The sequence below is a fragment of the Mytilus edulis genome, chromosome 7 (genome assembly GCF_963676685.1).
Source record: "Mytilus edulis chromosome 7, xbMytEdul2.2, whole genome shotgun sequence".
Classification (NCBI taxonomy): domain Eukaryota; kingdom Metazoa; phylum Mollusca; class Bivalvia; order Mytilida; family Mytilidae; genus Mytilus; species Mytilus edulis.
This window is the reverse complement of record NC_092350.1, coordinates 71,076,692-71,089,338: the sequence shown is the minus strand read 5'-3', so window position 1 is coordinate 71,089,338 and position 12,647 is coordinate 71,076,692. Positions and strand designations below refer to the sequence as shown.

At 31.5% G+C, this 12,647-nt stretch overlaps 1 protein-coding gene across 4 annotated transcripts in view; it reads left to right on the top strand.

The window, feature by feature from the left end:
* The window catches only part of LOC139482106 (dynamin-binding protein-like), a 64,357-nt gene that overhangs the window by 25,155 nt on the left and 26,555 nt on the right, over positions 1-12,647 (top strand). For all 4 annotated transcript variants that reach the window (XM_071265770.1, XM_071265771.1, XM_071265769.1 and 1 more), the window contains 8 exons: positions 2,611-2,743; positions 3,549-3,793; positions 6,754-6,877; positions 7,865-7,956; positions 8,343-8,492; positions 9,076-9,181; positions 10,715-10,845; positions 11,543-11,647. In XM_071265770.1, the coding sequence (XP_071121871.1) occupies positions 2,611-2,743; positions 3,549-3,793; positions 6,754-6,877; positions 7,865-7,956; positions 8,343-8,492; positions 9,076-9,181; positions 10,715-10,845; positions 11,543-11,647 (1,086 nt within the window). The remainder of the gene's footprint in view (positions 1-2,610; positions 2,744-3,548; positions 3,794-6,753; positions 6,878-7,864; positions 7,957-8,342; positions 8,493-9,075; positions 9,182-10,714; positions 10,846-11,542; positions 11,648-12,647) is intronic.

The window sequence follows — 12,647 nt, the reverse complement described above, 5'->3', positions numbered from 1 at the left end:
ATTCTTGGTTTTCGCACCATAACTTTAGTATAAGTTAACAGAAATCAATGAAATTTAAAGACAAGGTTTATGACCTCAAAAGGAAGGTTGGGATTGATTTTGGGAGTTGAGGTCCCAACAGTTAAGGAATTAGGGGCCAAAAAGGGGCCCAAATAAGCATTTTTCTTGGTTTTTGCACAATAACTTAAGAATAAGTAAATAGAAATCTATGAAATTTAAACACAAGGTTTATTACCATAAAAGGAAGGTTGGGATTGATTTTGGGAGTTTTGGTCCCAACAGTTTAGGAATAAGGGGCCCAAAGGGTCCAAAATTAAACTTTGTTTGATTTCATCAAAAATTGAATAATTGGGGTTATTTGATATGCCGAATCTAACTGTGTATGAAGATTCCTAATTTTTGGTCCCGTTTTCAAATTGGTCTACATTAAGGTCCAAAGGGTCCAAAATTAAACTGAGTTTGATTTTAACAAAAATTGAATCCTTGGGGTTCTTTGATATGCTGAATCTAAAAATGTACTTAGATTTTTGATTATTGGCCCAGTTTTCAAGTTGGTCCAAATCGGGGTCCAAATTAAACTTTGTTTGATTTCATCAAAAATTGATTAATTGGGGTTCTGTTATATGCCAAATCTAACTGTATGTAGATTCTTAATTTTTTGTCCTGTTTTCAAATTGGTCTACATTGAAGTCCAAAGGGTCCAAAATGAAACTAAGTTTGATTTTAACAAAAATTGAATTCTTGGGGTTCTTTGATATGCTGAATCTAAACATGTACTTAGAGTTTTGATTATGAGCCCAGTTTTAAAGTTGGTCCAAATCAGGATCCAAAATTATTATATTAAGTATTGTGCAATAGCAAGAAATTTTCAATTGCACAGTATTCAGCAATAGCAAGAAATCTTCAATTGCACAGTATTGTGCAATAGCAAGAAATTTTGAATTGTGCAGTATTGCGCAATAGCAAGAAATCTTCAATTAGCAAGTATTTTCAATTGCACAGTATTACGCAATAGCAAGAAATATCTAATTGCACAATATTGTGCAATAGCAAGAAATTTTCGAAAATTGGAGTTATCTTTTTTGTCCAGAATAGTAGTTGAATCAACTTAAATCATTGTTTTATATAATATATACAATGTATATTCACTTTTACTACCAACTGATAAATTAAAACAATCTTTACCATTCAGTGATAACAAGCACCTTTTTTACATTTTAATATTTTATGATGTATTTAAATGAATAGTTATTGTTGCAAACTCCATTAGTAATTTGAATTGAGATCAGTTTTGGGATAAGAGAAAGGGGGATGTGAAAAAAAAAATTGGGGGGGGGGGGGTTAAATTTTTCTCATTTCAGATCTCATAAATAAAAAAAAATTCTTCAAACATTTATTTGAGAAGATTAATATTCAACAGCATCATGAGCATAGTGTATTGCTCAAAGGCAAAACAAAAATTTTAAGTTCATTAGACCACATTCATTCTGTGTCAGAAACCTATGCTGTGTCAACTATTTAATCACAATCCAAATTTAGAGCTGAATCCAGCTTGAATGTTGTGTCCATACTTACCCCAACCGTTCAGGATTCAACCTCTGCGGTCGTATAAAGCTGCGCCCTGCAGAGCATCTGGTTTTTTACTAAATTAGTAATGTAGTAATTTATAAAGATTTGAAAAAGGCATAGAACTGTTAGGCAAAATCCTGGAATAACAAGAATAACATCATGCTGAAAAGTATATTAGCATGTATCTGTCTCAATCTCTTTTATTTGTTAATTTGTTCTATAGATATCTGTTCTTTTTCTTGTAGATTTGTATAATATATTAAAATTCTGAAATTTAAACCTTAGACATAGAACTCTGGATGTTTATTTTTGTATATATTAATTTTTTTTTGTGGTTTAATGTTTATAGAATTCAATCTACAGGTTTTACTGAATGAATCATTTCTAACAACTATTTTTTTCAATTTATTCAGAATTGTACGAAATACTCCCTTAAATTTTCCATTCTTTATATTTTTTAACATGTTTAATGTTTTATTAAGTTTAGTATGGCGTTCATTATCACTGAACTAGTATATATATTTGTTTAGGGGCCAGCTGAAGGACGCCTCCGGGTGCGGGAATTTCTCGCTGCATTGAAGACCTGTTGGTGACCTTCTACTGTTGTCTGCTCTATGGTCGGGTTGTTGTCTCTTCGACACATTCCCCATTTCCATTCTCAATTTTAATTTTAAAATGTTTAGCTGCGTCCCCCAAGGCAAAGCAGGTTAAGTAACCCCTCGACTCTGTCAGTCTATCCACCAGAAATATCTTGGGAAGAAAATTTACATCAAAATCAATTACATGCAGTGATGCAGGTCAAGATTTAAGATTATTATTGCAAAAAACATATACCAAAAAACTTAAATAAGCACTTGCGATTTTATTACATGCATGCATTGTGCTAATCATAAAAAAATGTATATATATGTAAAAAAAAATGAGGCCTTAAAAAATATAACTTATGTGTATTAGATTAGTAGTGTTTTATCCATATAAATGTAGTCGATAAAATCTCCACCAGTCTAGACATTAATTGTATATCTTTTCTGTTTTATTTAGCGATACAAGAAAAATAAAGAAGAGTTAGAAATTGAGCACACAGAAGATGGGAATAGTTCAGAAGTTCATGACAATATAGAATTTTACATTGCTAATATAGAGGGGCTAACAAATGAGCTAGATAGTCTTAAAGGTACGTAAAAAAAAACCATAACACACAGATAATAAATTTCCAAAACAGTATATTTTTTATGCCCCACCTGCAATAGTAGAGGGGCATTATGTTTTCTGGTCTGTTAGTCTGTTCATGTTCTTTAGTTCATTCTTCTGTCTGTTCATCCATCTCTCCCACTTCAGTTTAAAGTTTTTGGTCAAGTTAGGTTTTGATGAAGTTGAAGTCCAATCAACTTGAAACCTATTATACATGTTCCCTATGATTCATGTCATGTGATATAATGTTTCTAATTTTAATTCCAATTTAAAGTTTTTACCCCAATTTTACGGTCCACAAGACATAGAAAATGATAGTGTGGGTGAGGCATGGTTGTACTATGAACACATTCTTGTTCTGGTTGTATCTAGAAGAAAATTAATATCATAAAAAAGAAGGTTTGATCAAAGCCATTTTTCTTACTCTTCAATATGCCAATCCAAAAATAAACTGTACCTGGCTACAATGTACCTTCAATTAATTTCAAATTCAGATGTTTTCAATATTGAAAAAAGTGTTTTCCGGATATGAAGGTTTTGTAAAATTTATAAATTTGCATTGAAATTATGAAAGCATTTATATTTATATGTAGCTTAACATTTCATCACCATAATTAATCTCATAATTTTAAATAACTTAAACAGGAAAAAGAAGTAAGAAAAAAACACAATCAACAGAAATGGTAAACAAAAAAAATCAATAACTAATAAAATTAAGACTCTAAAGACATTGATTTTTAGGGAAAAAAATAACAACCACTATTTTTCATTACTCATTTTTTTGACAGAAAATCTTCACAAAGTTTTACCAAGCTCAGAGCTGGATGAGGTAGCCAGAAAGATGGCTGAGGAAGAAAGAAAGAAAGAAGAAGAACAGAGAAAAGAGGAAGACAGAAAGAAAGCAGAGGAACAAAGGATAAAGAGAAGAGAAAAAAGAGAGAAGGTTATAGATGAGCTGATCCAGACGGAAAGAGATTTCCTTCATGGACTACATCTGTGTATTGAGACTTTTGTTAGTCCAACAGCAGACAAGGTAAACTATTACTACACATGGAGATTCTGGTGCAATCTTAATTTTTAACCGGATTTTTGTGACAAAAATGTCGGTTATTGATTTGGGGATGTACGGCGGGTGGCCGGTCGCGCGGGCGGGCGGCAAATGTTGTCCGTGCATTAACTCATCAACCGTTCAACCAAAGCTTTTAAAATTTTAATATGTTGTTACTGACAACTATACGAAGGTCAAGTTCAATAATGGCAATTTTGACTTTTACCGTTCAGGAGTTATGGTTCTTGAAAGATTGAAAAATGGAGTTTCCAGTCGTGTCCGTGCATTTACGCATAAACTGTTCTACCAAAGCTTCCCAAATTTTAATATGTTGTTACTGATGACAGAATGGAGGTCAAGTTCAATAATGACGATTTTGACTTTTACCGTTCAGGAGTTATGGTTCTTGAAAGATTAAAAAATGGAGTTTCCAGTCGTGTCCGTGCATTTATGCATGAACTGTTCTACCAAAGCTTCCGAAATTTTAATATGCTGTTACTGATGACAAAATGGAGGTCAAGTTCAATAATGACGATTTTGACTTTTACCGTTCAGGAGTTATGGTTCTTGAAAGATTGAAAAATGGTGTTTCCCGTCGTGTCCGTGCATTTTCTCATGAACCATTCAACCAAAGCTTTTGAAATTTTAATATCTTGTTACTGATGACAAAATAGAGGTCAAGTTCAATAATGACGATTTTGACTTTTACCGTTCAGGAGTTATGGTTCTTGAAAGATCGTAAAATGGTGTTTTCATTCACGTTGTTGTATTTACTCATGAACCATTCAATCTAAGCTTTTCAAATTTTAATATGTTGATACTGATGACAAAATGGAGGTCAAATTTGATATTGATGATTTTCACTTTCACCATTCATCAGTAATGGTTCTTGTGATATTGCCAGGACACAAATAAATGTTAATAAATCCGGTTTGCTGTCGTTGTGACAGCCTCTTGTTAATAGATACATCTATGAGATTTGGTATGAGTGCCAATGAGAAAACTCTCCATCCAAGTCACATTTTGTAAAAGTAAACCATTATAGGTCAAAAAAGGGTCTTCAACATAGAGCCTGTGTTCACACCGAATAGAAAGCTATAAAGGGCCCCAAAAATTACTAGAGTAAAACCAGTCAAACAGGAATACCAATGGTCTAATCTATATAAAAAAAAAAGAAACAAGAAACACTTATGAACCGCATAGATCTACAAACGACAACGACTGAACATCAGATTCCTGACTTAGGACAGGTGCAAACAGCTACCGCAGGTTTAAATGTTTTAACGGCACCAAACCTTCACCCTTATCTGAAACAAAAGTGTAATATCACAACATAGAAAGTTTGGTTTTCACTAGTTTGTTAGGAAATTGTATACACATCAGATTGAATTATATGGTAAATGTACAGCAAGTAAAATATCTTCCAAAATAAAATTTTACCCAAATAGATAGATTCGCTGTACATTTCATTCTGATTAAAAATAGTTACATATCATTAAAGATGCCAAGATTGTAATTTAGTATTTAGAATTGAGTGGTACATACATAAGATGCATCAGTGGTACAAACATCAAAATGATTTAAAAAACCATATCATATATGTTGTTGAAAGACCATCAACTTGAAAACAGGAGGAAGATAACAAGCATTTACTAAATTTTATCATCGGTATAAAGACATCATTCGTAAATAAAGCTCAACATGCAGACTTCTTATACGTTCAGGTATTTCACATCCAATTTTTTATGGAAATATTCTTTATAAAGCACAAAGGTGTCAGTATTCACCTCAGAAACTTAAAAAACCTTTGAATAGACTTATTAAGAAGGGATATAATTACGATACTGTTGTCAAGTCATTAAAGATTGCATATTTTGGCGTTAATATTGAGTCACTGATAAGGTCTTTGCGTCGGAACTAAACACATTTATTCTAAAAACAGTTGTTGGCATGACACGGGTTATGTTCTTCTCATATATGTTATATGATGGTATGATACTAAACCCCTAACGGGAAGGATTGTGCCTGATGTACATATGATGAAATCATAATCTTTCAGTCAGTTTAATTGAAGTCTGGAGCTGGCATGTCAGTTAACTGCTAGTAGTCTGTTGTTATTTATGTATTATTTGTCATTTTGTTTATTTTCTTTGGTTACATCTTCTGACATCAGACTCGGACTTCTCTTGAACTGAATTTTAATGTTCGTATTGTTATGCGTTTACTTTTCTACATTGGTTAGAGGTATAGGGGGAGGGTTGAGATCTCACAAACATGTTTAACCCCGCCGCATTTTTGCGCCTGTCCCAAGTCAGGAGCCTCTGGCCTTTGTTAGTCTTGTATTATTTTAATTTTAGTTTCTTGTGTACAATTTGGAAATTAGTATGGCGTTCATTATCACTGAACTAGTATATATTTGTTTAGGGGCCAGCTGAAGGACGTCTCCGGGTGCGGGAATTTCTCGCTACATTGAAGACCTGTTGGTGACCTTCTGCTGTTGTTTTTTATTTGGTCGGGTTGTTGTCTCTTTGACACATTCCCCATTTCCATTCTCAATTTTATGTATATAGTTGACAAAAAAATTAAAAAACAAAACAGTACATGGAAGCCTAAAGATTGAGCAGCATAAACCACACCAAAAACTAAGGTTGAACTCAGGTGCTCTGGAAGGAGACCAGTTTATGTTCAATATGTGGCACCGAGTACTTTTGGTACAGATCCAATATATAAAGTCTCCTTTCATCATTGATGTCACAAATTCTCACAATTTTCGAAACTTAATAAGATGACAATAATTACAGCATTGAACAAATGATAATATGAGGGCATAATTGGATAGAGAGTTGTCTCATTGGCACTCATACCACAACTTCCTATATCTATAAACATGGAATGGAAAAATTAATAATTGAAATTTTGTATATGTTCATATTGTAATATTTCAGTGCCCTGATGTAGATGTAGAAGCAGTATTTGGTAACATAGAAGATGTGGCTGACGTTTCACAAAGACTCCTCACTTTGTTAGAGGATGCTGTGAATGGAAAGGATTTTGAAGATCAGTTGTTAGGTATTAAGTAAAATCACAAAAATACTGAACTTAGAGGAAAATCAATTCAGAAAGTCAATAATCACATGGCAAAATCAAATAACAAAAAGCATCAAAAACGAATGGACAAGAACTGTCATATTCCTGACTTGGTACAGGCATTTTCAAATGTAGAAAATGGTGGATTAAACCTGGTTTTATAGCGCTAACCCTTTCACTTTGATGACAGTCTCATCAAATTCCGTTATATTTACATTGATGCAATAAGAATGTTTTGGAATGCTGATTAAATTTATATACCAGTTACTAGACACATATACCAATACTCAAATTACAGTGAAAATTACAGTTAAAAAAATCAGCAGTATGATATTTTGTGTCAAAGAAAGTTATAGGAATGCAAAACTGATAGTGATTATGTATGTATGTCTTACACATGCTCTGATGATCCTGACTGTTAAGTTTGACACATGGCGCGATGCCCAATCTGCAAGATTCTAATTAATGTCACCAATATTTTTGTTTTTATTTCAGATGGCCAAATTTTAGTTTTCACAAGGAAACCAATATCTTACAATTATTTTATGATTATAACCCATATTGTGACCTCTAGATGTAAAGTAAAAAGAACTTTGGTCCAAACATTTCAAGGTCCATATCATTGGGTGTTTGTTTTTTGGAAAAATAAAGGGCTGGGGTGTCAGGAAGTGTGTCTATTTGCAAACAGCATAGTGTCTTACACAAAAGCAAAAAATTAAATATAAATTCAAAATTATATAACCAACTCTTAGTTCTTTGACTACAGTTATTCTGTGTCAGAAACCTATTATGTGTCAAATATTTAATTACAATCCAAATTCAGACCTGTATCATGGCTAATATTGTGTACATTTTTGCCCCAATTGTTAAGAGTTGGAACTCTGCTGTCATATCCAGCTGCGCTCAGCGAAGCAATTTATTTTTTATTCAATGCAATTTTTAACAATGAGAGTAAAATGTTTATTTCAGGATCTTGTTTTATTAAACTTAGTGAAGATATGAAGAATGCTTATGCCCCCTATTGTAGAAATCATGATGAAGTTATATCTATTCTTGAAAAGGTATGTTTAAAAAATCTTTCGTTAATGAACATCGTTCCATATTCCTTATTTTATCAAAGGCAGCTGCACAATTCTGTGAAATTTTATTTTGTCTTTTTCTTTATTTAGGTAACCAATTGGTGTTTTTGTCATTTTATATTAGCTTGATACAGTTGAAATAGTCAATAAAGAAATAAATAACGAACTGCTGAAGCAACAATTCCTAAATTTTATGTTGGTTGTATTAATAATTATTACAATATTATGTTTCAGTTTACAACATTGATGCCTCAAGACCAAAAAAACACAAAAAATGTGTAAAATTATCATAAAACAATGCCAAAATTATGTTTATTATATCTTTATACCAATACACCGAATTCTTATCATGCTTTTTTTTGTTACAGTACAGAGAAGAGCCTTCAATCAAGCAGTATTTTACTGGAAAGTTAAATGAATTACGAGAACAGATTGTTGTATTTGACCTTGAGGCTTTACTGATTAAACCGGTACAGAGAATTCTCAAATATCCTCTGTTGCTGAATGAATTGATAAAGGTACTTATAATTGAAGAGAGCAAACAGAAATAAATTATCTCCCTTACACAACATGTGCAATAACATTAGAAATGTTTGTATGTACTATATAAATAAGCATATATGGTTGTAATGCATGTCAGTTGATTGACAATTTATATGAAATTGATATCACATTAAAATTTATTAAAAAGTAATGGAGCAAATAGGGAAATTGCTTGATGGATTGTCAATTTCTTAACGTTATTTCTGTACAAACAAGATATGAATTGGAATCATGATGAAGTTTAAGTAAACCAATCAGCCTTCCTAACAAATTATTGTGGTTACTTTTGCATTATTTCCTCATTTAACAGCATCACATCAATTTGAAAATCATGAAATTAAACACCATGAAGTGGGCTAGAAAGGGATTAAAACATAATTTAATATTCTCCGAAATAAGTTGGTTTACAGTATTTGAAGACTACTTTCGAATTAGTTCATACTTTTAAAGGTTTAAACAGTTTTGCATGAAAAACAATGCATTTGATGAAAGATATATATTAATTTAGATATATATACATGTATATATTTTATTTTGTGTTAACTCGTGTCTTTTTAGAGCACAGAAGATAGCCATGAAGACAAGTTGGAGGTATTGAATGGTATAAACGCCATGACAGATGTGGCTGCTGCTATTAATGAATACAAACGTAGGAAAGATCTGGGTAAGACATTTTGAAATGAAAAAATTGCCCCTTATATAAAAGTTGGAAGATGTGGTATGAATGTCATTGAGACAACTATATGGTTTCCTTTATTTTTGTAGGAATCAAATTTTGTGGATTAAGGAAAACTTACATTTTTGTGGCTTTTTTTTTATATCTTGGTTATTCAAAGATCTGCATTCAAGCCTATAGACATTTTATAATTCTTTCAACATTTAAATTTGTGTTTCACAACAAAAAAAAAGAAGAGAAATGGTATCCCATCAATAAAAATGAATTCACAGTATCTACCAGAAACCACATGAAGTAGATGTAAGGAACTGTATGTCTGTGAACTGCCTTTGATAATGAGCTAAACCCACACTGTAAAATAAGCCATAAAAGCTCTTGACGCGAAAGAATACAAACAATTTAAGGGGGTTCGCGGGTCTAAATCATTTATATAGGATTTCTCTATATTTTTCTATAAATGAACTTTATCTTAAAGTTAATAGAAAAATAAAATAAAAAAGTGGGGTCACCGTTCATTTGCGCACACAGTCTGCCTTCGAAAGAAGCATACATTTTTGGAAAGGTGTTTTTTTTCTGTTGAAGTAATAGGAGAAATAAAGGTTATATCGAAAAAAAAAGAAAGAAATTTATTACAGAAATCGCTCAAATTTTACAATAACTTAGTTTAAATACAGCTTATATGGAAATTATATTAAAAAATATAGGTCACCGATTAGTTAAAAAAGATATTTCAATTTTAAAGCCAAAAAAAGGCATTTTTCCACCAAAGGGAGATAATTTGGAACTTTTTCAATGATGTATACAGTTTAAAAGTCATCTGGGGCCAACACAAATTGTTTGTTTTGGTACCATACAATTAGTAACAACCTCAAAAGGTAACAAATAAAATTTGAAATGAAAAACAAATGTTTATTTTTTTTCTGAAATTTTTATACCCTCGAGCCTCCTTAAATTAGAATATTAAAAGCCTGATGTATAAAAACACAATAAGCCAAAAAAATATGAAAGACAGCAACAATCGACAACCCAAATCTACTTATTTGAGAAAAGCAAATACATAATATTTGATAATTCCTTTTCTCCTTTTGGTGCATTTCTGAATTTCAAAGTTGGCTGCATTTCAGGTGATAAAAGTTTGCTGGTAAAATTTCTCCATTAAAAAAAAAGTAAAAAGAATTTACAGATCTGATAGATTTTGTATTTACATCTAGAAGTCAGTCTTAGCAACTTCAATTTATTATTTAAATTTAAAAGGTCCTTACTGTATAATTTGTATATTAAAGGGCTATTCCAGAAAAAAATGTAGGGAGGGGGGGGGGGGGGGGGTTGGAAGGCACATTGTATTAATAATACATGGGTGATGGGTATCAGAGCAACTTTTCACACTATAATGCACTATAATTCTCAATTACAATTGTCTGTGTGTGGCGGGTGCTGACAAAAGCATCCTTCCAACCCCCCATACATTTTTTTCTGGAATAGCCCTAATGATATACTTTCTGTTTTTGTATTGATATTTAGTATTCAAATATAAGAGGGAAACAGACCAATCACTTGGAGACATGTTGGGCAAGCTTACTTTACACACTTTGAAAAAGAAAGGAAGTAGGTTTAAAGGGAGGCTTTCCACTAATCTTGGAATTTCTCCACAGGTGAGTTCCTTCTTAATTACAAATATGGATAGTAAAACTTTGATCATATGTCACATATTGTTTGTATTGCAAATAATATATAATTATATGATAAGAGTTGGAAAGTACACAAGAGAGAACAATATTCAAAAGTCAGAAAAATAACCTGAGAAACTGACAAAATCATAGAAAGTAGGAAAGAAAGAAAGAAGACAAACAGTCAAAACACCACAAAATCATAGAAAAAAGGAAAGAGCAAGGACAAAACAAACAAGTTAAAAACATTATATATCAAATATATACAATTGCATAATTGTTTTCTTGACTTGAAATTAATCTCATAAATTTTGACTTAATCTTGGTTTTCCCATTTGAATGGTTTTACACTAGTAATTTTGGGGCCCTTTATAGCTTGTTGTTCGGTGTGAGCCAAGGCTCTGTGTTGAAGTCCGTACATTGACCTATAATGGTTTACTTTTTTAAAATTGTTATTTGGATGGAGAGTTGTCTCATTGGCACTCACACCACATCTTCCTATATCTATATAATAGAAAATTACTAAAATTCTGTTTTCAATGATGTTGACCGAAACACTGATATCTTTAAAACATCATACATCAAATTGTATTTTTGTCATATTCTCCAGAATTTAGTGTATGCTTATTGAGGCAGATCAAGTATGTTCCTTGTTTTTACTTATATTTTGTTCAACTTTTAGACCAAAGATGAAGAATTTGATAAGGAGGAAATAAAGTTTAGAGAAATGGAAAAAACTGTCAAAATATTTACAAAGGATGTACAGACTTACATGGATAGTTTACAGGTATGTTTACATATGGATGGTTTACAGGTATGTTTACACATGGATATAGGTATGTTTACACATGGATAGTTTACAGGTATGTTTACACATGGATAGTTTACAGGTATGTTTACACATGGATAGTTTACAGGTATGTTTACACATGGATAGTTTACAGGTATGTTTACACATGGATAGTTTACAGGTTTGTTTACCGTTGATGTAATCACTTTACACAGAAAAAATTGCAACTAATCATTTTCATATGCTTTCAAAACTATTTTATATGAATTTAAAACGTACGTTTTTCATATGTTTTCATATATGTTTTCAAACATATGAAAAACATATGTTAAACATTGGAAAACATATGTTGCAATTTTTACTATCTGCAAAATAATTTTATTGAAAAAAAAGTTTAAAGCTGCATAATTTTACAGAAAAAAATCATGCAATGCATACCAAGGAAGTATCTCAGAAGAAAGAACAATGCAATATTTTAACACTGTTTTATCAAATTGAAGTTGTCACTTGGATACAGACAGCAAAATAAAACTAGAAGATGAGGTTTGATTGCCAATGAGACAGTTCTCCACAAGAGACACAATGACATAAAAATTAACAATTATAGGTCACTGTAGGGTGTCCAACAATGAGCAAAACCCTTACTGTATAGTCAGCTATAAAAGGCCTCCAAAATGACAAATGTAAAACAATTCAAACAGAAAACGAATGGCCTGATTTGTGAACGAAATATTGAGAAAAAAACGAATTTGAAATGCTGCAAAAACTTACATCAACTGAATTGAGGAACACCTTTCTATTTTAAATCAAATAAATGTGTCACAATTATGTATATGTATTTTTTTTTATGAAATTTCTATTATGTAATAAAGAAACCGAAAAATTCTTCAGTTTTGAAAAATTTCTTGCATATGTACTCAAACTTTGGTTATAATACCCATCACAACAAAGTTCAAAAATGGACTTAGTAAAATCATTGATTGAATGATTTGAAAAC